Source organism: Strix uralensis, chromosome 11 (genome assembly GCF_047716275.1).
Source record: "Strix uralensis isolate ZFMK-TIS-50842 chromosome 11, bStrUra1, whole genome shotgun sequence".
Taxonomy (NCBI): domain Eukaryota; kingdom Metazoa; phylum Chordata; class Aves; order Strigiformes; family Strigidae; genus Strix; species Strix uralensis.
The window spans coordinates 8,983,401-9,011,167 of NC_133982.1; the positions used below are offsets into that span (position 1 = coordinate 8,983,401).

Consider the following 27,767-nt stretch of genomic DNA (forward strand, 5'->3'; position numbering starts at 1 on the left):
CCATTAGTGCTGATACGGCTTATTCATGTAGAAAACTACTGGAGGGAAGAAATCACCAAGCATACAGTTTCAATGTCAGATCCAAAAGAAAAAGAAGTGTGAGTAACATCACTTCTCAGAAAAGATTCTAAGAAATAGATTGCCATCTGCAACACATCACAATCACAGTACACAAAGATCTAATTAATTAGCCTTGCTAACTGCGTATTGTTAGAACTGTGAGAGTATGTAACTCTGAGGTGAGGTGTGACCAGACCTTGCTATCATTCTGGGATGTAGAGTCGCTAATAGCTTTCATTTTCAGATGTTATGCCTGATGGGGAAGCCTCCAAGCACACAATATTTAAAAGAGAAGGGGAGATTGTGAAAAGCAGGGGATAATGATGGTTCCCCGAAGCAAGGGTGTGGAATATTGGAGGCTGAGAAAAAAATAGGTATATCTGAACTGTTGTGGTAGACATGTTATAGGACCAATTCATAAGACTGTACTCAAATGTCTAGAAAGACTACTTCCTTACATTTCCTTTACATTTTTTTTAGTTGAATAGTGAGTTCTGTGAATGTACACATGAGGATAAATAGATCAAAATGAGAGTATTACTAAAATTTAAGGAGCTTCTCCTGCCAAAAGCTATATGCATGCCTCATTTTATAAATTAGTAGTAATTCAGACCCTTATTTAGCTTCATTAATATATTTGATTAAATGCTGATAAGAATGTTTCCACATCTATGAGCTATAAAGCCTGAAGGCTAGCTGGATGTTTCATGAATGTATTGAAATTGTTCAGAATCCTAGCTGAAGTCTGCTTTATATGTCTAGTTGTATATTTGCACAGTTACCACAAATATGAAAACCATTTTTCACTTCAGGAAGAAAGCTGTTCTCATTACAGTGTATATGACTTAACATTATACTATTTTAATCAGATTACCAGTAAATGAAAGTTATTGTAATAGGATTTACTATAGTTAGAGGCAAGTATACAGTAATCTACTATGAAAAGAACACAAAAATGTTAGTGGAGCTCATTACAGGGATATTGTTTATGCTAATTATTCAAATTTTTTAAAATCACACTAAGCCTGATTTTAATCAGATTTTTTTAAAAAAAACCAAACTCTAATCAAACAATTCAACCTAGAAGGGTTAGTAATATTAAGTATTACTCTTGTCTGGGGCAGAGAGAAGTGGAACGAAATACAAACAAAAAAACTAAAGGACTACAAGCTACACATTTCATTGTCCTGTCTGAATAAAAGATAAAATGAAAACAAAGAGTATAGATGATAAAATAGTGATAAATAAGACTTTTACAATGTGGATGAAGGAATCAAATTTGATTTCATACTTTTAAGCCTATAAGTGCTCAATATATATCAATATTAATATATATACCAAATGTTCCTGTAATTTCAGTGTAGGGAAACCTACATGAAATTTTGGTGCATATTGCAGATCTATTTCCCAAGGGATTATACTGTTGTTATATACTTGTCTCTTGTAACATCCTGGTCATAAAACCTAGGATCTACACATTAAGCCTAGCAGGTAGGAATTCAAAAATGAAAAGCTAAACAAAAATGATAGTTAAACCTGATAACAAAAGCTTTGATGCTGCAGGGAACTGTTTTTTTGAGTATCTGAGGCTACACCTGGTGAAACAATCAGCTTGAACAGAACAGGTTGAAGGATTGGTTCCTCCGATGTCGCTTTTGCTTTCATCAGTAATTAGCTCATGCCATGCTCTAGTGGCATGGCATCTTATTGGAGACATTTGGTTAGATTCAAAATATGGTAGTGGGTTACAGTGTGCATCTACAAAATTTTCAAAAATCCAATATGACTGTTTTCAAGAGCAAAAGCTATTCGTGCTGATAAGAGTCTGCAAGATCCGGTCATTTAGTCACTGAATTTTTAATTTAAAAAAAAACAGCAGAGGTAGCATTTGTAAGATTCCAGATAGCCCTCCCATTAAGTGTGCATGGACAGGGGGCTATATATATTTAAAAAAAAAAAAAAAAAAAAGAGATATAAAAATCAGCTTAAAGGAACTCTTGAGGCAAAGTGTAAAAAAATGTTTCAATTTCTGAGAGCCTAACTTCAGACAATATATATGTCTGACTGGGTATCCCAAATTCTTGTTCAACTTTGAAAGTATTGGTCCAGATGAATATCAGATTTTTTTTTAATAAAACAATGTGACAAAAATTTTGAATATGTCATTAAAATAATGAACAACTGGACCACATTCTTTCAGGAATATGGAAGTTGAGCATATAAAACATTTTTTCTCTTTAGTTTCCTTCAAGACCATCTAATACAAAACAAAGAACAGATCTGTTCATTCCAGATACAGGTATTTTTGAATATCAAACATATTTTTTTACTTGATTGACTGCATACGGGATTTACAATCCTCTCTCTTCTTTTACTAACTGGTGTCAAGACTTTTCCAGACTCCAGTAAGTTATTTATAAACTATAAAAATTCATGTGCAGATCAACAATCTTGCTACAAACCAGATTTTTGTAACAAATAAGCAATTTTCTGTCCTCTGCTTCAGAGAAGACACAATCAATTCTAGCTTCTCTTATACACTGCAGTTATTGCTACTTTTGGCATAGACGATCTGGCTCCAAATTTGCTGTGAGTAGACCAATTTTTTTTTTTAATTGCCCCAGTATAAAAATAAAAGTGCCTTTATGGCATTCCTGATGTTACGCTATCAAATTGCATAAGGCCTTACAGCCTGGAAAAAACACATGAATAGCGAAAGGGAGAATTAAACAACTTACTATTCTTCCCTTAACACAGAGCACAAAGTTTTGGGTTTGGGTTGTGAGGTGTGGTGTGTTTTGGTTGGTTGGTTGGTTTTAAATAAAAGAATAAGGTCAAGTAAATAATGCACTACTAAGATTTTTGTCTGGTAAGGTAAATAGACTTAAATCACCTTTTGCTGTTATGGCAGTTTATATAACATTTTCCCAATCACTTCAGCTTCTCTTGGTTGTTTTTAGATACTAAAATAACAGAAGTATGTACAATACAGTTGTACAAGATTTTATACGTCCAACTTAAAATTGGTCATCGCATTAGTACTCTCTAATACTGAAATATTTCTGCTTCCTAACATGTTTCAAAAATGAATCAGCAGAAGATATGAAATGAAGTTGTATTTTAATTCATTCTGTGTCCTTGCCCTTTGTTTCCCTCATTATTTAACATTTTTGCTTGGAGCATCCAAAGAAAAAGCAAGACCCTGTTAGGGTCAGCTGTACTCAGCTGGCATAAAATAACAAGGCCACACTAAAGTCATCATTTTATACCATGTGAGGTTCTGGTAGCATAGTTCAGTCCATACATTTTGGTGAGTGTTGGAAGCAGTATTTCTAATTAGTATTTTTCTGGAGCTGACCTGGATAATATCTGTCCTGAGATCTGTCATGCTGTGATCTGCACTGCTACAATGCCAGCATACACCACGTTAACAGTTACAGTGTAATTACTCTTCTCAGTATAACCTACAACCTTTTTTTTCTCATTACACACTAGCAGGTTTGAGAGCTCACTTGCTCTCTTGCCAACCAAGCAATTTACCTACCATCTGCATGTGAAGAGCACCCAAGCAGTTACGAAACTGTCTGGTTCTTACTCAGCACTGTGTAATTTCGGGAGCTATTCACTGGCTCTCCAATCTTTGGAGCAGCAAGAGAGGATGCAACAAAAATGAAAATAAAGCTGGTTTTTATTATTTTAGTTTTAGTTAAAGAGCCCTACTTTTTGATTCTGTGAATATTCCTCAATAATGTACAAATGACAAATTTTGAAGATTAACTAAATGAGCCATAAATAGAGATCTCTCCTGGCACCCTAAACATCTCTGCAAATCTGTTCATTTTATTGCAGTAGTGCAAACTCTTCCTTAGAACCATCTGCACCACTACTGAGATTTGAAAACCAGAGCACAAAAAAGACCATTGCTTAATGGATAATGAGGAAGGGCGCTCTCAAACCCACTGCACTTGTCTTCAAGCCAACTGTTCATGCAGCTAGAGCACATATTCATTGGTCTCACTCCCAAGTGAAAGATACAAATGCTGCAGAAGCTCAGTGCATTTCTCTGAAGAAAATCAGTTGATTTTTCACACAAATCAAGTGTGATATTCCTCCTCCAAAACTTTGCCTGGACCTTGGTGACAAACAAAGAGAATGAATAAACCAGTGGCCAAACACCAGAACAAATAAATAGCAGTGAATATTCCAATGGAAATAATGAACTCGAGGTTCATATCTGCTCATGTAGCCAGAAGTGATGATGTTCCAGTTATTGTGAGTGACCTCACAGTGGATAGAGATAGCCTTTTGCAGCACTGACATGTGTATGTGTACTGGAGTACACTGACACTATAAGAAAACGCACAGATCTCTGTAGAAGACAGAAGACATAATGTTTCTAGGAACAAAGCAAAAATACCAACACTTGCAAGTAGTCACTGCAAAACATTTGGTCTGGTGATCTGTGCACATCTCTGTGACAGCAGTAATAAATCATAAGCTCTGCAAATGTTCAGAGGGAAGGTTTCCTGTGAACCTGAAGCCGAAGATTAAGGTGGGTCACATTGTATTGGATTCAGTCCTTTCAATAGGAAAGTTTCTGGCTATCTTATTATGCGAAGAACATACATACCATCTGTCTTGGGCATTTATGAAATGTTATTTCTGTGGTATCTACACTGTGAATGGAACAGAAATAGTCTCTGCTCTTGCCTTCCTGTATTTTCATGTGAACACACCTCTAAACAATCTGTGATATTTTTAAATGTTATCTTCTGCTGCAACTTCTGAAAGCATCTCTGTCTTAGCATTGTGCTGCACCTTTTATCTGATCCTGTGATGTACTAAATACCTTCAGTTCCCACTGACTCCTGTAATTTTTGACAACATAGTGCTGTTCTACCAGAATAGAATTTTGACTTACACAGCTTTGATCCCAGCAACTCCCAATAGGTAGAAAGCACATTAAGAAAAATTGTCCAGCATAGCAGTGGGATGGAGTTGTCCAGTAGCAAGGAAGAGAAGTTCTATATTATACATCCTGATACTGGCTGCAAGAGATTTTATTCTTTTGATGGATTTAAAAGCAGGATAGTACCAATGTTATTTCTCAGTTACTCTTCATCCTACTTGATGCAGACATCTGACTTCCCCTGCCAAATCTGATGCTCCAGAAGCTCAGCTTGTCTTTGGTGAATTATGTTACAAATACAACCTAATTCAAGGTCATAGCTAAGAATCTGGGTGAATATTATTAAATTAAATATAATGTATAGAATCTCATTCCCATTTCTGTCATCTTCAAATTTATACAAGCCTCTCTGAAGGAATAACACCAACCTTGAGACTGATGAATTTCTGGGGGAGGTGGCTGCAAGAGTTACCTGAACCTTCATAAAATCTTAAGATTTAATTTGCATTTTCTTTGCCATAGGTGTTTTACAGTACAAAGAACGTCAGTTTGAGACACTGCTTTTCTCATTACAAATGCATTATCATACTAGTGTACAAATACATTTATCTGTTAATACACCTAAGATGCACCAATGACAAACATTTCTGCTCTGATATATAACATTATTTAAAAGTTATTCCACTTCCTCTTCTAACCTACAGTACATACTCTTATCACCTTTTGTCTCAGTCTGTGTTTCTCTGAATCTCATCAGCATGCTTTATGTTAGCAACCAGCTATTTGCTCTTTGAACTCAATTGGCCTTCACTAGATGGAACAAGAAGAGAGTATTTTCTGCTATTTTTTATCAAGACACCTTGAACACACATTCTTGTTCTTCACATGTTTTCTGGCTAACATTAAATAGAAAGAGGCTAGTAAGGAAATGACCCATATAAAAGCCCTGTAGATTTCATCTTGGCTTCTTTTGCAGGCCAACACTGAAACATCTTGAGACATTTTCAGAGAGTTTGTTGCTAGGTTTTGATGTGCCTCCTTTTTTGATGCTTCCCCCTCCAGTATCATAAGCTAAATTTTTCTTTGCAGTCTGTTGGAAGTGTTCTAGAAACAACTGAATTAATCTCCTATCACCTACACAGAGTGACAATGCTGTCTTGCATTTATTTAGCTGCGGAACTGAAGTTCTCATAAATTGTGCTGTGCATTTGACATATAGCCAGCCACCAGAAGAAGCAAACTCACCCCTCCCCAGATATTATTCCTTCATTCTATAACTTCATTGTATTTACCAGACACTGCTAGTTACTGTGGTATATATAATTATTTTTATGTACCTTTCTCAACCCAGAGAAAAGAGGAGTTCCATCGCCTGACATGCACATGCTAATTTTTCATAATCTTATGAATAATTAATGGCACACATAATTGAGCTCTGTTTGTATGAACCAGGCTTACAGGTGGTTTATAAAGATATTGTTCCTTTTTTCACATTTGTTTGCAGAAGAAATTCACATCCTCTTACCAAGGTTTCAGTAATAACTATTGGTAAGGAAATTCACATAAAGAATAGGAGAACAATATTAAAGGGATGAACAAACCCAGGAAATCAAACAACTTGGAATTTAAATTATCCTCTTGTGCCTGCCTGCTGCATATTGCCTTTATTTTTCTTTCTCTGTACTAATAATGATGGCATATTTGCTGGTGTGAAGTGGAGGAAGCCAATGGGCAAAAGTCATATGTAGAATATGTTTCAGAATGCCACAGAGTGGGATAGATGTGTATGTAATTTAATTTGCCTTTCTCAGGTAACTATCGTGTCTGTACGCTGTGTGTAGCAACAGATAGCATAATATGTAACATTTTCAGTTGTGTAACTGAGGAACACATCAAGTGAAAACTAACTGCACCTAGTCCTGAAAGAGCTGCCTATATTTCTACTTAGCTGAATAGACAGGGGTTATTTGCAGGCAGTATTTACCATTACTTTGGTGGCAGGTTGGAGGAAGGCAAGGGAAAGATCTAGCCATGTTTAAATATCCTATAGGATTTCTTATATCTTCCATGGATTGATTAAAATTATGTGTTCCTGTTTGTTCCTTATCCCTTACAGAAGGAGCACACAGCAATGATTTGCAGCAAGATTTTTATGTAAGTGTCCCCTTTACATGGGTTTTATGCAGAAGGGAAACATATGGTTCTGAAAGAGCATTAATACCCAGGTACAGCTGGTCTTTGAAGATTTTAAGTGATCCAGATAAAAAGAATGAGCAAATGCCTCCCAAGGGAGGCTGTGTCTGTTCTGACACTGTTCTTTATCACAAGTGTAACACTTACAGGGAGATGTCTATGGAGACCTAAGAATAGAATGGAGATTGCATTGGCCAAAAAAAACCAAAAAAAAAGACATATAAGCAAATAAGACAAAAATAAAACCCTCAACCTGGCCAGCAATAGAGAGAGAACTTAATCACAGTCTACCAGGCTGGCAGCAAAGAAAAGTAAGCAAACTGATTAATTCATCTATTGTTATTAGTTAATGCAACAACCCAACATTTCTCCATGACAGCAATGTCTCTTTGCCAGGTTTTTATTATCCTGCAGCACTGGCACTCTTAAAATTCCTATTATGTGGAGAGTTTACATTGATTTAAAACAGTGTTTTGTTTGCTAGATATAAAGAGAGCTATCACACAAAATTTAGTGTTAGACCTTAGGTGAGAATCAACCCTATTTTCTATTTAAAAGACTCACTGGATTTAAAGACAAGTCACTCCTAAAGAAGAAAAGATCTAAGGCACCAGGTTTATTTGAGGAGCTGATCCCAACTAATGATGCTCAATCTTTATCACAGAAATATCACATAGCTCCAACCATACTTAATCAGGCTTCATTACTGCACACTCTGGAGTCCCAAACAGAAGTGTCAGAAGCTGAGACTAGACACTGTCATTAACTGCTCTTGTGCAGGGTAAAATTCCTCAACGTCTATGTTCCCAGAAGAAACTAGATTGCCAAAGGGATAGGGAATAAACTTGGTAATAGAGAATGTGAAATTCAGGATAGCGGGTTTACCACAGAAGGTTTAGGAAACCTGGAAAATTTCTAAAACTCCTATAGTTTCATGACTGCAAGAGGTAAATTAAAGGAGCAGGAGAAGGTCAGGGCGAAAGAGAATTGTATAATCCAGTCAGAGCTCTGAGAAGAGGAGCTTTTCAAAGTCCCACTGAGATTGGTAGCAAACCCAAAGCTTACTGTTAATGCAAACAAGAAAGCTAAACCACAGAATCAGAAGCCGTGGGCCAAGTCTGGATAAATGAAGTGGCAGGACCGCTCAAGGTCAAAATCCCATTTCAGAAATAATCCACTATCCCATCTATAGTTACAAGAGCAATGAAAATGAAGTTGCTAATACAAAATAAACATATAAACCCACAATTTTCTCTGAATTCTGCAGAAAGAGTGTATGCAGCTAAAGTAAAAATCTTGTCCTGGGGCTGCCACTGGATAACATGTCCCTAACTAGAAGGATTAGAACTACCATGATATAAGAAATCCTAAGCTAATTTGCAGGCAGAACAGCTGAAGAAAGGCTGTTCAACAGAAGTTGGAATTAGAGCAAGAGGTTAAATTGCTTCAGATTTTTTCTGTCTGTGCTGATCTTGGTGCCAGATGTGAGATAACCATCTTTCCAAACCACCAAATCTTTCATAAGCCAGTAAGTTTAGGAGGCAAGATCACGGATACTGTAACTAGGAGTATAATAAGAAAAAGTTCCTTTTATTCTTCTCATGTAAGATTATTGCAAGAAAGAAGAAAAAAAATAATACGGAGGGAGGTACAGCTTTTTTTTTTTTTTTTTTTAATGAAGATACAAAAGATATTGAACACAAGTCAAAAGTTTAAATTATGGTAGTTATTTTAAAGTTGACCAAAGTTGCTTCACAGATTTTTAACAAAATATGTCCAAGGACTAAATACAGAATTATGCTCGACTAAGTAATTTCTCAAACCAAAAGCAATAAGCTATGGTTAAGCCTTAGCTAGGTCCAAGTTGCAGTCTTGTTCTATAATATCTCCAGGAGTATTTTATAATGTTACAGGTTATTAAGCACGTTGATGTATAAAAATATGCAGAGAAGTTGGCTGTTCATAGATCAAACAGCACAAAGAGATACTAGCTACATAACAAATTAGTAACAGCTGGATGATTTAGAACCAGAAGGCCTAACATGCCAGTACAGGGCAAATTTCACTCAGTTTATGAAACAAGACTACTTTACCTAGGGCAATAAAACAATGCCTCTAGATTGGATTTTGCAGAACCTGGGGCTCCCTCGTGAAACTGCATAATAACTTAGGCATGACAAAGATGCCACAGGATCAGGGAGCCCAGCAGAGAAATTCTGCTGCCTGGAAAGATTCTGGCTTGAGAAATCCTGATTGCTTCAAGAGTTGAAATGAATAAAGGAATTAAGCTTGAGGTTACAAAATTAAAAATGGAAGTCTATGTTTCTACGCTTTTGTATGTCTTTATGAATATTTTGATTGCTTTAAGAAATAAACCTGTATTCTTTCATCATTTATCTTTAAAAGGATTTCATTGTATGAAGTGCCTAAGATTTTCTGCATTTAGATTCTCTTTTGGCAGAGAGGTGAGTTTTTTCTCAGTGGAAAGAATCTTTAGCTTTAATGTCATATTTCAAAAGAAATTTTCTTGCTGTCTTTTGCTCTTTCCCTTTGACAGCCATCATTGCTGAGTAATGCCCGGGGTCATACTTTTGAAAAGCAAATTCTTCCTTTGCAGCATTGCTGCAGGACCTATGGCAGAGCATATATCCAGAGGACTAGGCAGTTATCCTTGTATAAGATGTAGCTAGAATTCTGTAAGGGATGTTAGATGCAGATGAGTAAAGAAATATGAAAGGGAAAATCAGCAGCTATAGAAATAGTTTTAGGAATATATACACATACATTCACATGTATGTACAATTTTGGAATATAAAGCAAGAAATGCATTAAATGTAAGGTAATTTGTTCCACCAGAAAACATACAGTGAGCTATTAGTCCAGGTTATTACTTGCTTGGACAAAACTCTAGACTGAGACAAAATCATCACCACAGAGTGCAGAGAGCTTCAACTGAAGTCAAAGTAGTTGACCCAAGGTATCAAAGAGAAATTCAGTCTGGATAAAAAGTCCTGAAATAATGCCTAGATAGCAGTTATTTTCCTAAGAGAATTTATTACCAGAACAAAACTTACTTGAAAAAAAAATCTCACATCTCTTGGCAGAACATCAGATATTTTAGTAAAATGCAGTCATTTTCTCCTGCAACAGATTTCCACCCTTAAGAAATCTTAGTACGAAAAGTCACTAGCATTCAGTGTCTCTAGTGGGTCGCTTAGCATAAATATGGCATTGCAGAATGATTGTCCAGTTCATTCATTGCTAAATCCTGCTTCTACAGAATTAATAAATGCTATTAATTGCAGGGAAAGCAGAAGTGGGCCGTTAAGTACATAATGATTCAAGAGATAATCCTTGTTAAAGAGTAGGTTTGTTACCGCTGAAGGTGACAGATTAACAAATCCTGACTTTGATGGTTACTATTTTTTCAGTCATATGGCAGGTCTTTACAAGGACCTTAAAATTTTCCCTATTTATAATCTGATTTCTACTCCTAGTTTTAGTTCAACTGGTTTTATGGTTGTCGAACATAAAATATGACTAGTTGGTGTATGACATGTTACCTCTGCAGTGTATGAACATATTTTGATTTCTACAGCACTGAGTCAGCATTCTGATGAGTTAGCATTTATATTCCCGACAGCTGTTTATTCCTCTCAATGTAATTTCAGAGATAAATGTCCAGAAGGGATTTGCTGCCCCAGATCTATCAGAAAACATATTTAAGATATTCTGTGGTATTTAAATCATAAAAAAATATTATTCAGTAATGCTAGGACAAAAAGTGTTTAATTTTTAACATTGAATAGCTAATTTAAACCTTACTATATTATTTTTAAATATAATGTGGTTAAAAGTCAAAGTATTTTTATTTTCTATGCAAAATCACATCAATGGTTTCTAGAGACATTATAAATTTAAGAAACACACTGAAACTTCCAATCAGTATTTTTATTTTACTCCTTTAATTTAGAGTTGAGAAAGTAGCCTTGAGAAGAAGAGATAGGAGCCAGTGCACATAAAAGACCAAACTGCTCCTGGAATAGCTGATTGATTGTGTCTTACTAAAGTCATGAGACTAGTTGGTACAGTGGAACATCAATCTTGATAGAAGGCAGAACCAGTACATGAGGATTCACTGCATTCTGAAATTCTTCAGGTATTGCTGCAGGGTTATTTTGGCAAATCTGGTGTAGGCAGTGGTCATTCATATACCATCATTTTTTGATCTACTTTTTGTTTGTTTGCTTTTTAGTCTTCTCATAAAGCAATGCAGATGGCACATAGTAGCATAGATTTTATTTTCCTGCACCAGCCCTATAGAATCTATAGGATGCAACACCTGTGTTACCACAGCTGCTTTATCTTTGGATTTTAGTAAGAATAGACTCTTTCTAGGAGATGTTTCTTCTAAACACTCTTCTGCTAGGGCTTACAATATGGCAGGGAAATTAAAGTTACTGTTAGTGAGATTTTAGAAGTGTATGTTAGCAGTGCAAAAATAAAATCCACTTCTGAGTCCCATTAAATGAATGATTTTTATCACATCTGGTGGCTATGAATTCTACAGATTACTTATGATTTTGATAATTAATTAAAATTAAAATCAATAAAATAATTAAAAATAATACTTAATTCCTCTGTTCTTCTCTGTCTTCTCAGACTCCATTTTTCTTGTCTCAGGACAAAAAGTAAAAAGGGATTCTTGATATAACTTCTCTAAAAATTCAATTCATATCCTCTATATATCCTTGCTTTTTCCTACTCTCTAGTCTGAATCAAATGGTCCCTTTTTTCAAACTCAGATAGAAAGATATATTTGCTTATTAGAGTAATAATATATATTGCCTAATAATTTTAATTTTATTCTTACTGATTTTTTATTTCTTCTTTACTGGGATATAGTAAAAAGAACAGTGAACAGTATTACAGAGGAGAGTTTTCCAACAGATTCTTTCTGCACCCTAATATTTTGTTTTCTCTTTTGGCTGCTACAGACCACCAATCATTGGTTCTTACTCAGCTTTCTATGTTACTGGCAAGTGCTTTTTTTTTCCTCCCATGGTAACTATAAATTTAGAAATAAAGATAAAAGGCCAAATTAACTTGCAGGCAATTCCATTCATCTCAGTTATAACTGTGTCCATAAATCAACAGACAAACCAATGAATAAAACCATCATGGTTACTAATCCAGTAAAGTAAGACTTTTAAAATATAAGCAGTACTTCTGATGCTAAACTCTTTAATAAAACACCAAAACTTGAATGTTATTACCCTAGGACTTTTTCCCAAATCCTTACTTATGTCAATAAATGAGGTTAAACAGGAGGTGAATATCTTCATCCATATTTACCAATAAAACTTAAGCTATGGGGCAGACTTTATTGTGAAGAGAAACTGTCTTGAATCTGAGCATTCAAGATCATTTATATGGCTGTGACATATGCACGATAAAGAAAAATGTATAAGTAGAAGATAATAATCTCTTTGATCTATTCATGAAAATTTATTTGGGCCATTTCTCTACAAACGTTGCATTGCCAATGTAGACTAATGTATAACTTTCCCAAAAATCATTAAATGAATCTTGAGATTGGACAGTGGTTACAAATTATTTGATCCCTTCTAAAATTAATTCATAATCCTGTGTCTGCATTTGTCAGTTTTCTTCCAGCTTTATAAAACATCCTGAAGATTGCAGTCCCTGTACTGTAAATTTGTGTTGTGTGTTCAACATTCCGCTTAGCTGTAAAAGTGTAGTGAAGAATTGGCATCAAGGTCCATATATTTGTATAAAAGGTATTCTAAGTTTAATGCTTTGCTTTATTCCCAGATTTGTGGATAGTACAATTTCTTATTTATAGCTTGGTTTTAAAAGATGTGGAAAAAAAAAGTAATTAGACTGAGTGAAATGCTGCTTTAAATGATTGTGTATATAGTGCTCTGCCTCTTAAGAAATCATTGGCTTGCACAGTAAACACATATATTTTCACTGCAAGAATTCTAAAAAGTTTAAGCTGAGATTCACATGACTATTCATGCAATATCCAATACAAAAGTTTCCAAAACACTGTACAATTCACATATATTGTGAATAATACCAAAAGCAACAGCAATTATAACTTTTTTTTTTTCCCCATAAACTGAGTATCTGTTTCTTGGTAATATTGTTACTAATGTTATTTGTATGACTTCAGTGCCTGGAGTTCTCAGGTGAGACTGATAAACATGTATTCCAACCTAGAAGTGTATGCAATCTGAGTATGTCTTTATGGAAGTACTGTGATGACAGAAAGGTCTAAATGATGTTATTACATATCATTTAATACATTTTTTTCCTGAGTGTGCAAGCAGAGCATATGCCAACAGCACTCTTAAAAGAAATATTTTTATGTCAATTTTATGATTCAATGCTGTTGTGGTGGAGCTGTAGCAAAGAATATGTAAAATTACAGAGAGGTAATCTTTCTCCTGCCAGGTCTTAAGACAGAATGCTTCTGTGAGAAGTTTTTACTAAGATGCAGTCATTTTGTTATGATCTCTTACTTAAGGACTGGTTTAAATATAAATTAAGTTATGGCAAGAATATATGCATATTCCAAGTGACTGATCAGCACAGTAACAGTGGGTATGCATACTACTAACTCCACCTCCTCTCACACATACCCCTTCTCAAAACTGACACTTTCATTTTGTTAATCTTTAGCAAAGCCCCCTCACTTTTATGAGAGGAAACCATTATAGAAGGGAAGAATCATCTTAAGATGAGAATATTGGGTGGGTGGTTGGCTGGCTGGCCAGGCAGCTATAAGGCCCGATCCCTTTGTATCTGGGCTACCATAACAATGCAAAATGTACCTGGGAAGCATACGTAATGCAAAAAGGCTCTCTGGATAGTGAAGAGATGGCTTAATATGCGTAGAGTAGACCCATCACAGCTCCCAGAGTATGGTATTTAGCTGGATTGCTGCTATACTCTGACTCTTTCTGACACAAAGAACAACCTTTTGGGCATTCCTAGCCAAGAATAGCCAAAAATAAGTTAGAGTAGTCTGAGGCTGCACTAATTAACTGTAGAAGCCAGAAATTAGGGAAATTCAAAGATCTGAAAAAAATTTTTCAAGGCTAAAAGCTACCTTCATCCTATTTCTGTTTTTGTTGTAACCAGAATCCAGGGAGAATAGATAACTGGGTTCTAGATATTTTGAGACACGGGCTGTTGTGTCAGGAAGCATGCATAATGCATTGCTATGGTAATGGTTACCACAGTTGGTATCTTCTATGGAAAAAATAAATAAATTCTGTATAAGTGTAGTTAGCTTACATAAGCAACTGACTTCAGTCAGATGTGCCTTTTAGTCATCTATAATATCTTAGAACTTGTCATATTTTACATTTTGTGTAGCAAAGGTAACAGTTTACAGAAGTGATAGTTTATATAGATGAAAATGCAGGTTATTACCCTGAGCTGAGCTGGCTACTAAAGAAAGAGTCTTGTCTTCATTATGACATACTATACTTACAGTACAATTAACTGCAGTATCTGATAACTGCTAATGTGCCAATAGTTGCAAGAAATTCCAATAACAGACTGGAAAGTACTTTTTATGGTATTTCTAAAATGGAAATCTCCAAAATTACCTGGAAAAGACACTTGTTCTGACATCTTTATTTGCTTTTCTCTTCTCATCCTCCATTTCTCTTTTACACTTCTTTCTACTGCTGACTATAGCCATGGCTTATCTGTTCCAGGTTCCAAACTGAGATGAGCAGCTTCCTGTCAAATAAGCCAATGCTACTGGACAAATTGACCTTGACATGACTGCTGTGATGCCAAAAGCCACAAGCTAACTGGTAACAATTGTTAGGTATGTCAACGCTAATTTTTATTGTTGATGCATGTCATAAAAATATGAGGTGGTAAAGAAGCACAACAGTGCAGTCCTTTGGTTCATTTGAACCTCAGTAGTCATTTGGGATAAGACATAATGTGAATAAAACCTTTTCCATATGCATATTACCTGCTGTATTAGCTTCCAATTTACAAAACGTGTTTACACTAAAAATACATGCAAAATTAGGGATGGCACTCTCACAGCAGTAATACTGGCAATGACCTGGGCATGCCAAATAGCAGATGTTTGGAGGAAGCCAGTCAAGGTTTTGTCTCAGTAATTGCTGGCAAGAAATGGCTGTTCCTGCTCTTCTTGATCCTTGATTGCCTTGGCTCAATACATCCTCTCTTGCAGAATACTCTCTATTAGGAGGTGCATAATCCATGAGAATTTTCTCTTATAGATTCTTCCTACATAAATTTCATCAGGAGAGAAGGATTTGTTTTCTACTTCCAGTGCCACTCCAAATATTCAGATGTGAAGAAGAACATGACCATCCATATTTCCTTACCAAGCACATCCTTAGAAGCTCTTTTAAGGACTATTTCCTTGGAAGTAGGAAAATGTGAGGTAGAATAAACGAGAGCACCAGGCTCCACTTTTTCCTTTCTAGTTACTGTTTTACAGAAACACCTATCCTCCCACTTTTTTACCCAGACAAAACATAGGATTTTGGAGGGGGAAGGAAGAAGAGTAGTATCATTTAAGCCTGTGAGCCTACTTTCAGAACAAAGGGAATGAATTTGCACATACAGAATTGTTCTGTACAGAATGTGGGGTACAATCAATCCTGCTTTTTAAAAACACTGTATGGCATGTGTTCAGAACACTGATATGTCTTCTGAAAGTGCAGTGGCCCTCATTTCCGTCTTTGGATGGAGCCACTGAACTTCCTGCTCAGTGGTTGGTTGATTTCATTCATCTTACAAATTACTCGCTAACAAAAAATGAATGAACTGTGGTGCATCTAAGGACCTTCTAATTTGGAGGAGCTCCTTGTCAATGTCCTACTGCCATTGCCAGCCTGGCCTGGCTTTTCACCACACCAAGAGAGGAAAGCTTGTCAAGGGGGATCCAACTCTCTTGTGAAGCCATTTTCTGTTCCCTTATCTTGTTATGTCGCTGAACAAAGCACAGCTAGGCAGGACACAACAGCTCCTTGGACACCTTTTAGAAGCAGCGAATGCTGTCATGTTCAGTTTACCCTACTTCAGCCTAATTTCCCATGCTTGCATATCTGATCCTTTAATTCTCACTCTCTCCTTTTTTCATTTTTCATCTCCTTCCATAAGCTGTTTCTTTTCCAGAATAAGGAGTTCTAGCCGCTCAATTATTTTCCCCATGGAAACCATTCTGTCCCATGCATTTGATCATTGTTGCCTTTCTCTGAACTTTTTTGAGATCTAATGTAACATTTTCAAGATGTAAGCACCAGAATAGCACACAGCATTCCAGGTGTGAACAAACTGTGGCGTTATAGACTGGCATAATTATATTTCCTGTTTTGTTCTTTTTTCCTTTCCTATCAATTCCAAACATTTGCATTTTTGGACTGCTGCCATGCACTGAGTTGATGTTTTTATGAAACTGTCTATCTGTCACAATCCCAAACTTTCACTTTTGAGTGGTAACAGGCAGCTCAGAGCTCATCACTTTATTCATAAAGCCAAGAACACTTTTGCCCACATACATCATTTCACATTTATCTACACTAAATTTCCTCCACCATTTTGTTACCCCATCACTTAATCTTAAGGCCCATCTACAGTTCTGTGCATTCAGCCCTCACACGTCCTACATTGTCTAAATGTGTAATCTTCAGCAAATTTTCCCACCTCACTGCTAAGACCTTTTTCCAATCAATTTTTGAGCCTGTTAGAAGAATCAATCCCCTGCAGAATTCCACTGATGACTTCTCTCTGTATTGTTACCATGCTCACATGGTTGAAGGTTTGGGAGGGGGCACAGTTATGGTGCTGGGGAATGTGGTATTGAGCAGGGGTCTACGGGGTGTTACAGAGTTGTGTGGGCCCTTATCTCAGACTTCATGCATAAGAATCATTTGCAGTCCTGTGCTATGCTCTGTCTCTGGCAATGGGAACCCGCATACCAGCTAGAGCTAATCAACCTGATCCGTGACTTCTGGTTCCTCTGTGCCTGACACACTGGTCAGGAAGCGAGGGGATTATTTGGCATTTCCCAGCAGTGGAGAGCTGTGCATTTTCTGCCAAGATTTTGCATTCGCTGAAGTCCTCTTGAAAAGGATTTTTTCTATATGCTGTCCAGCCCTATGGCCTTTGCCTGTCATGTGATTTGCCCCTCATATTGCATATCCCCCTTCATGTGATCAGATACATGAAGTCTCACATGTAAGAAAGAATAAACTTCAGAAGTCTAACTTCTAGTAGGAGGTAGGATGCAAATAGTCTTTGCCAAAGGAATGCATCAGAGCATAGAAAAAGTATTTTGGAGCAAAAGAAGTTTAACAGTACACAGCCTCATGACCCGATAAGATAGGACCCAGCACAGCAGTTTAGTGAGGAAACTATGTAAAAGAGGAGTAGAAAGTCTATGGAAATATGATTTGGTTTGATATATGGATGCAAAAAAAAAGGAATCATATATAATCTGTTGAAAGTGAGTGAGTACACCAACAGCGTTAGTAAAACAGATAAAACCTAAATGTTTAAATGGCCATTGTATTTTATTTGGTTTGGGCTTCATGGGCTTGATTTACCACTACAGTGCACTTAGTTTTTTTGTTTGCATATGGAAAGCGGGTATGAATGTTTCCAAGCCAGCAAAGAATCATCTCCAAATTCCTGAAGTGTGAAAATGATGGTATCTCTGAATTTGGGCTTGTACTCTTCACTGGGTTGTGTTTGGATGCCATTTGTTCCTGTCTAGGGAGCACAGACTCCGAAGAAGCATTGTGTTTACTATGTGCAATGGAGAAAAGGCAGTATTTGTCACTATGCATTTGAAACCTCATAGTTACATTTGTGTTGGTTGGTAAGGAACATAGTAGACTCATTAAGTGATATTAGAGAATCAAACCAAGAAATGCTTCTAAAGCTCTTATATGTATCCTCTGTATTTGTGTGTGTGTGTGTGTGTGTGTATCGTGTCCAGGAAAACTGGGCAAACATCACTACTAAATGTTACGATGTTGTTACAATTCTAAATAATCATTCACAGCAATAATTTCAAATAGGTAGCCAAGGAATTTTTTAACAACTGTGATGTAGTACCATCTAGTGGCCAAATTGAAGAGGACTTTATCAGAGACTGGTACCTTAAGTTTTCAATATTAACAACGAAATGTTGCATAGTTGCTGCTTGATTTTATTATTATTATGGTGGAGAAAGCATCCTTCTACTTTTAATAGATATGTAATCTTACTGGATAACCTTGCAAATCTAAATATAACAAGGCTACTTATTGCCCTGGCTTCTGCACCCAGCTGCTTCTCAGACACAGCTTTTTGAATCCTGTGATTTTGATTGAGGAGGACAGAAGGTACTTGAAAAAATGCCTTTGTAGTTTTAAATCCAACAATTCTTTTTTGAAATTTTTTTGTCAATATTTCACTGAGTATTCATTGCAAAGAAAAGTAAATTCTATCTCTAAAGCAAGAAGTTTAAGGGAGTTCTGAACTATTACTTTACAAATGGTATGGAAAATGAGAAAAGGCCAATTTACTGCATTAATTCAATAAGCCTGATACTGTGACACCTTTTCAATCATCCTGTCTTAGTTTGAATTTGCTTTCTGTAACTCATTTTTTTGAACTGTTAGAAAACAAAATGTTGCAATTAGCCAAACCATAAGCTTTTCAGCCTAACATACAGTATAGATAATCTGATATTTATATGATGAAATAGTAAGAAGTTAAATAGAAATTTACATTTATAAGCATCAGATTGCCATCTTACAGAAAAATACAAGTAATTCTTTTGACACTGCTAGACTGTGGTGCCTTGTGAGATAATTGGGTCTTTGTCCTCAACAGTGCTGAGATTAAGGCATGAATTTAATTTTTTGGATTGTGCTCCCTGTGCTCTTACCAAGTTCCTGAAGTAACACAAAACACATGCCAAAATGCCATAAACATTCTAATTCCTAAATTAATAATGATGTTTAGGGGTGTCAAGATGCCAGTATATGGCTGTCCAAATAAACTGTAAAAATCTGGCGCTGTGGCTTAGCTCTGCACTTCTTCCTGAATAAATGCTGTTTACATGATTTGTACACATTACTTTTTATTATCTAAAGCAAAGCAGTGACTGTCTCCTTTCCCACAGGACTTATAATTAGCAGTGAAGCTTTGTCACGCTCAATCTTTTTTTGCCAGTGCAACATGTTGAACTTCAAATGTTGAAAACCAATTTAAGAGCTGTAAAATACAATTCCAATAGATTCAGAAATGTATATTCTACAGTAGAACTGAGCCATTCCAAAATTTTAAACATAAGTGGGAAATCCATAAAGCAGACTTCAAATACAGATATACACACAAACCTAGTCCATTTACATGAAAATGGAAAAGCTGTGTGCAAAAATCTCTTGTTGCTTGAAATGTGAAAATAAATGGCTCGTGTATCTGATTTTCACAGTTTGGATATTACTTATTCTGATAACTTATTTGACAGACATTGTATCACAATCTTTTCTTAATACATGGCAATGTAACACATATATGTACTATTAATGCTACTGTCTGCTTCAGCATTTTAGTTCTCAATCAATAAGAGAATAAAAACTGTTGTTGAAGGAGAAAACAGAAAGCCTGAGGAAAATAATTAACTATTTTCTTTTATGTCATCTGCATGATTTTCACAGGGCCAGCATCAAATGTCCAGTGATGCTTGAGAGGTATAGGAAAGTAACAAAGAAAAAAAAAGTTCAGCCAATTACTGACCCAACCTATAATTCTATCCACTTGTCTAATAGAGATGGTCCTTTTTGGTGAAGATATTCTGAGAAAGAAGGTATAGAGAAAACAATAGACAGAACCAATGTTCTGATCCAAAACTAGACCAAGAACATATCCTTAATGCTGATTTGCAGAAGACGTCTGATATGGTACTTCTGTCTGGCATCTCAGTGACGGTGTTTGTGGATACACTGCTTGCCCCATGAAGTCCTAGACCAAATCACAATAAGCAACCCCCACACTTACTCAGTTTCACTTGTGTTAAAGATCACATTTTTATTGTATTCTTCAGAAATGCCGGAGCTGTCTCAAGAGGGGAAACTGTGAAAGTAGAGCAGGGTATCCTTACTAGGGCTCTCGCCTTTAAATGAAAAACTGAGTGTGAATCCACACACCTTTTGCATCTTTAATTTTATTTTCTTTTTGCCCAGGGTGCTTTATTGGCTGAACTATGTCATGGCTGTAGTTAGTTGACTCTTAACTAACAGGATCATCTTAGTGTTTAGAACTGAGATGATTTTGCTCTTCCTAGACATGTAAAGTACCCCTGTGTACCATCTATTCCGCAGTGATATGACTCTGATAACTTGTATAAACATAAATATAAAAACATGGCTTTACAATTGCTATGTAATTGTGTAACAACTATTATTATCTATATTATCAAAGTACTCTAGCTCACCATGATGCTCCCACTAACATTGACTGGAGTTTTCAGAGACAGGAAGTTCTTGTCCTTAGAGTGTCTATGTGTCTGACATCTTTCTGTCATTGGAAAAAATACTCTACAAGTGATTGAGAATATTTACAAATATTGGGAAAAGGGCAGTGAAGCCATTTTCTGTTTTCTCTTTATGGTCATATCTTCTTTTCTAACTACTGCTATATATTCCTAGTGGTCTTTATGCACCCTGTAGTTGTGCACTGTTGTATTTATGGATGGTACTTTCTGTCTCTGGTTGGTTGCCTTGTTGATAGGGTCCCTGCAACTGTGGTTTGTAATGTGTGGATTTATGCAAGATACATGCAGGTGGCACATTTGCTTTGCTACCAGCTATATTGTTTTCTTCGACAAGAAGATTCAATTGTCATTTTCACAAATTGTTACAAGCATTTGAGACTCTCTTCTCCACAAATACCATGATGATTGTGTAAAATTTTCTTTCTGGTGTTTGACACAAGTGTGGCACTTAAGAAAAAACTAGCATAAGCCAGTTACCTATTATATTTTTCTCTTGGATGGAGGAGATGAGTGTCAGCATACAACAGAAGGTGTGGAAAGATTGGCACTTTTTTAACCTAGTGTCAAGATATTTTTTTTCCCAGGACACTGGTGTTGAAGTAAATTGTGTGCTACTGCACACCAGTTTGTCTTCCCGTTGAGTTCTCTGTTTCCAATAGAGGTGACTATTACCTTCTTGCTGTGACTTCTGGGGCTACATCAACTTCCACACTTAATACTGATACCCTGCGGGGAGAGTATAGCCCCAGCATGCTTTTTTCTTCTTCCAGGGTATATGCAGGACTAATACACCATAAGCTTTCTTATCAGGTGGAATGTATATAACGATCTTATAGTGAGACTGACTCTGCAAATACTGATACTGTCGTGTTTTATGACATCTGGTGGATTTTTTTAGAGCTATCAAGTATTTTCAGCATAGACTGGCTTCAGGAAAGCTTTCATATTTGTCCGCTACTTCCCTAATGTGGTTCTTTAGCTGCAGGCACTTCTTAATTGGTTTGGTTTTGTAAGTGAATTGTCTTGTGATGTTACAGGACCAGTGCTACAGAATTAATGTATTTAAAGACAAATGGCACATATTCAGATTACAAATGACTGCAACTCTCCTGGAACTCTTGTGACTGTATATGGAGAAAGGAGTTCTGACTGGGATTTCATTAGTTGTGGGTAAAGAGCAGCCCACACTGTACAATCTGGGCCCATAACGTATTGTATCAGGTGTCTTCATATTCTATTACCATTTCATGTTTCACTGTTACTCAAGATGAACTTAACCTTTTAAGCCCACAATTTTTTCAATTACTTCACAGTCATTAAGTTTTACTACACTTCTAAAAACTAGTATAATCCAGTCCCTAGCTGAAACTTAACAAAACTAACCTAGACATGCAAATATATTAAGGCTTCATAATTACTGTTTATATGCTACTGACACATCAAAACTGCACTACAGCTTTTAACTACTTTTCAAGTATTTTTCTCAGAATGTAAGCTTCTGTCTTAGCTGGACATGTAAACTACCTATAGTATTTCCTAACAGCTAATGAGCTACTGAGAGCTCTAGTCCATTCTCAGCTAGATTCCGTATTGAATTAAGCAAAACATGATTCCAAACACACATCTGCAAATGCCTGAACTGAATACAATGTACATAAAATGCAGCATTTTAGGACTTTTGAAAATTTTGTCTGTGTCCCCATTTTAGGTTCAAATCTCTGAAGCAGGGACTTAAACATATATCAAATTACATGCTGTTCTTACATAGGTCTTCCTCAGTTTCTGTTCCTCTTAAAATAAATAACAGGAACTGTGATACTAACTTAGGTTGTCTCTCACATTCCAAGAAAGTTTATGAGTAAAATGTACTTCTACATATGTACTTAGTCCTTGAACGCTGAAAACTTGCAGTGTCATCAATGCATTACATCATTACTGAATACCTGTAGTAAAGACCACAGGTGACCCCCAGCATTCATCAGCATCAGAAGATGTTCATTATAAAAAATAGAATCATATTTACAAATGCAAAGTAAAATCAGATGCAAATGATAAACTTCTTGAAAGCATCAGTCGTACACTTCACTTGCATGGAAACTAAGTGACGGGAAATATTGTGATCATTAAAGATATCATGACACCGATAATTTTAACCTGTATTTGTTGAATGATTGATTCAGTTGTTCCTCAGCAGAAGGGCTTCCTTCTTGGTCACTCATCTGACAGGTTTCATGCAGCTCCATCTCAGATACAGCCCTCAGTTGTGTTTGCTCTGATAACGCTGGGAAACATCTATGCATATGGTCTGGATAACAATAAAGAAATTTCTCTAATAGCTGATACATAGTTCAAAATAACACCTACAGTTTGATGCAATTCTGTCTGTGATGTTACATTTGGGCAAGCAGTTGTTTTAGGTAAACATAATTTCTTTCAACCTTTTATAGATAAAGTTGTTTCCATATTATTCTTTCCAATAGATTTGAGAGGTACAGATCAGACAATTTATAGGAATCTTGGAAATAAACCTGAAATTCTTACTCCATATAACCTCCTCCCTGAGCAAGTAACAACCAAATGTTTCTCCCCATAGAGCTTTGCTTTATACTATAATGAGAATTTTAGAAGAGTAAAAGAATCAAGTCATTAGTGTCTTGAAGAATAAATACTGCTATAACACCCCTTAAATTACTGTGAGTGTAATTCTTTGGAATAATGAGACAAAAGAGTTCAAAGTGGCATTAAATCAACTGTGTGCAAGCGACAGTACATCATTCACTGGCCACATTTCACTAGCACAGTTTACAGTTTTGCAGTGAACTACATTAGTCCAGAGGCTGAGTGACCTCTTGGAACCATGTCACATTTCAGCACCTGTCAAATGGTTCTTTCTGTAGGGCATGAAGACAGTGGAAACACATTAAAATACCCATATCTGCCAACACAGGCAGGTCCAGAAAACAGAAATTGGCCCCTGCTGTACATGCAGTTGATCAGTAACAGGGATTGATTCTGTTCTCTGTGCTCAGTCAGCCTGTCATAGTCTCTTTAACAAGTACAGGCGATGGGATGGCACACAACTGCTGCGGTAGCTGAGGTGTTTAAGCCACATAGTACAGGCATAGCAACTTCTCATCATGTATTCCTTCCATTTTGATTCCTTTGGCCTATCAGTCAGCTTTTATACAGTGGTGAAGAAAATTATTTTAATGGAAATAGTAAACAATGCTCTTTTTCATCATACCTTTCCATGTACCTTGTAACAGGGTTTATCAAAATCAACCTATAAAAATCCACAATGCATGAAAATCCATAATGCATAATCCATTTAATTGAATATGCAACATATGCGTGCGTGAATTTAAACAGATTATGTGCATGAATTAATGTGAATATATAGCATGTGTTTTTCTTTGCCTTCTACCCAGTAGATTATTATTAGCAATAACAGATTCTAAAACTAGCTTTGCGCATTTGATGTATGCTACTGGGGGAGGGGAAGGAGAAAAGAGTGTAATAGTGGCTGAGCTAAGGCAGCCTGAGGCATTTTTCTGCCTACACAAGGCACAGACAGCCAGAATGGATTGGGGACGCTGTTCCAACAGTATCCTTTACTCTTTTCGAAATGTGCAGCATTGGCTTTCTCCTTTTTTTTCTGTATCTACTATGACGTTGTCAGGGAGACAGAGTCCTTGACTTGCACCCAACTGCTGAGGCCATCACCCTTTATAACAGTACTACCCCCCAAAACCTTGTACCCACTGGAAAATTCAAATCTGTTTTGTGACAGGCCCTTGCATGAAATGTTTAGGTGGTACAGAATAAAAATTTCCCTGCGCTGCCTCTGCAGTTAATTCAAAGGAAGCCAAAACTTCATTCTAAAATGCATATTCCAAAAGACCTGGCTTTATAATGTATTTATAATCCATTGTATTTATATTTGTATGCTTTTTAAAAAAAATTATAACGTAAAGAGGCCCTAAGTAGCCTTTTCATAATGTGGCTGTCCGTGAAGTACATTCTACATGTATTAAAATCCTCAACAACATTTGTGAACCTCCTTTGATTTTCTTGTAACTGCCATAAAACTGTGCTGTAAATAGATTTTGAAAAGGCACACTAAATGGGCATCTGTTCATAAGTAAATTATGGTAAAATATCTGTTGTCTTTTCAAGTAATTGAATCTGTAACTGTCAATTTTAAAAGTAATCAGGTTTTCAAGACAGGATACAGACTACAGCTATTTTAAAGGTCAAAATTAGTTTAGATTTTTTCTTATTTAATTTATTAACATTCTTACAGTACTCAGACTTACTAGTTTTTATTTAGAAATAGTTGTAATGCTAAGGTATTTAAACCTGTTACTGAATGGATTGGTAAAAGACATGACTATTTTAATTAAATTCTAAAAGGACATTCTGTATATAACCTTTGAGCACAACCCTGCAGTCATTGCTGAGAAAACTAGCTGACTTGAAAGACTCGAATTTGGAATATAACAGACACAAAAAATAAAAATAGGTCACTAGGAGGTAATTGTAAACACTCTGCACATATTTTTTCACATTATCTTTGCTAATATCTAGTAAAACATTGTTTCTCATATAGGTGTGAATAGTCCCTGATGTCCAAATAATATTTTGATTAACTTCAGTTGTACTGTTGATATTTAGTAATGCAATCTTTTTCATGCAGTTGTTTACATATAGGTATAGTAAATAATGTGACTTACAAGAAGAATGTGAAAGGGATCAAGTATTCAGGCACTATGCCTGTAGAACTTCTCAATCTATTTTTAAATATTTCAGAAATGGGAAGGAAAGTAGAAGATCAGTGTTACATTTCTGAGCTAAGTGTTATCAGTAGTACTTAGGAACCCTTTTCCCTATCCTGACTCTTATTCATTAGTAGCAGCAATGTTAATGTACAGTTTAAATGTTCAAAGTATAACAACATACATTTGTTTAATAAATTTTCCTTCCCATTATTTTATCTTTTATAACAAAGAACCATAAACACAAAAAATACTCTCTCGTTTAGTGCAAGAAGGAAAGTAAACACTAATTATAGCAAATAACTATTAGTGTCAAAGGATTCCAACACATTGCCAATATACACTTAAACATTTCAGAGCAGACAGTGACCTTACCTTCATAGCCAAGGAGAAAGCATGTCAGCAAGTGAGGGCAGACCTCCTCCAAAATGGAACAAAAAGCAGAGAAAGCACTTGGGCCTTTTAAGGAGAGTTTCTCTAAAAAATACTCAGTTCTCTTCTTGTAGCTTTCCTGGGACCAAATATCTTTGTATTCCTCCAAGGAAAAGACTCTCTTGTAAACCAAATATGACAGCACTTTGCTCACATCCAGCTCTTCCAGTATTTTCTCTCTCTGATTGCTTGGGATTTCAGAAAACCACTTATTCCTGTTTTCATTTTCTCTTTTGGTAGGTTTTGCACGGTTATAAAACCAAGATTTGGCTGTCCTTCCAAACATTTTGATATTTAAAGAGAAAATAGAAAAACCTACTTCTGCATTTATTGTGCAGTATTCACTATGCAAAGTAAACATAATGTGGATAGATAGAATGCAAATACATACTGCTCTCTGTAATTATTGTAATTCTAATGGAATAAAGAAGGCCTACGTACAAATTATAAAGAAATCTAGCTCAATGCCTGCAGCCTCCTAAGAGGATTACGTTACACTAATTAGCCCTTTACAACTGTTAACAGCTTCTGAACCGTAATGATGAGACAGAGAATTGCTTAGTTACTGTTACTTTTTAATTCTGTAACTGATATTCAGAGATATCCCTTTGCAAAAAATAATTCATTCAAGAAGACAGCTGATCAAACTGAAATAATCTGTACAAGCTGGTACAGGACATAAAATAAAGTGTCTTCCCTACACTTCAATTTTGTATTCCTCAGAGGCCATACCCAAACCACAGTATAAATGACCTGCACTTCTTACTCTGTCATAAAATATTAGCTTTACAATGCAATTGAATTATAGATTTAAAAACCATGCTTCCGTAAATATTTTGTAACCCTCTATGCAAAAAGTAAAAAAGGTTACAGAGTAAGACCTTTTTTTGTGAAGGTAAATATGTCACTGTTAAGAATAACAACATTTCTGCATGTTTAGACCTTTAAGTTGTGTCCAAGCAAAATAAAACACCATGCAGCATTCATTTCCTGAACCAGGTTTTACAGTGGAGATTACTGCAATCCTAGTGGAGGTGTTCTGCCACTGATAATCATTCATTGAGGATCACACATTGCATAACCTCCCTTATGCAAATGCTGCTTAATACATGGACTTTCTGGTCTTGTTTTCATACATTCTGTCAACATAAATTCCCTGTATAGAAAAGCTGTGAGTACTTCCTGCCTCCTCCTCCTGTTTCTTAGTCTGTAACTGATAATGCATCCGTGGCCTCACTCATGTCGCCTTATCTGCAGTTTTCTTAAGGGTACTTTACCTATTGTGCAGCAAACAGAAATATTTTGCCAAGCTTTTAGGAAAACAAATTTTATAATATTTTCAGTCCTTATGATCTTAAGATGCAACCACTGTATCCTCCTGTCAGGCTTCTGTTTCTGAAATTCCAGGTATTCATCAGTCAGCATTAAAGTTGACCACTGAATTCGGGAATTCTCTGTTGTGTACATCACCATCCAATTAACTAGCCAAGCTTCACAGAATTGTTTGGAAGCATTGCCTGTCACCTTGTGGTTGTTTGTAGATATAACAAGCCTTGTATGTGACATTATCTGGAAAAAGGACAAGTGGAATTATGCATTATTTTAAGCCATATTAAAGGTCTCACATTAGAATGTTAAGTCTTACTGACCATAGCAGTGAGATTCTTGTGCTTCTGTAATCATCTTGAATCTACTCAGGTAGAGCTACCTATGCATTGCATGGCATCACACGCCACATGAAGGATGACCCGCTTGGTGAAAGGCACCTACAATCCTAACTATTAGTCAGGTAGTACAGCTAAACATGCAGTAGGCAGAGAAC

The 27,767-nt window shown here is 36.1% G+C and overlaps 1 protein-coding gene across 1 annotated transcript in view; it reads right to left on the reverse strand.

Annotated features, from left to right (window-relative positions):
• Positions 1–26,246, reverse strand: part of TJP1 (tight junction protein 1) — a 196,856-nt gene extending 170,610 nt beyond the window's left edge. The window contains exons 1-2 of the mRNA XM_074880804.1: positions 25,889–26,246; positions 22,893–23,043 (exon numbers count right to left, since the gene is read on the reverse strand). Of these exons, the coding sequence (XP_074736905.1) occupies positions 22,893–23,043; positions 25,889–26,231 (494 nt within the window). The 5' untranslated portion in view covers positions 26,232–26,246. The remainder of the gene's footprint in view (positions 1–22,892; positions 23,044–25,888) is intronic.
• Between the last annotated feature and the right edge of the window lie 1,521 nt (positions 26,247–27,767).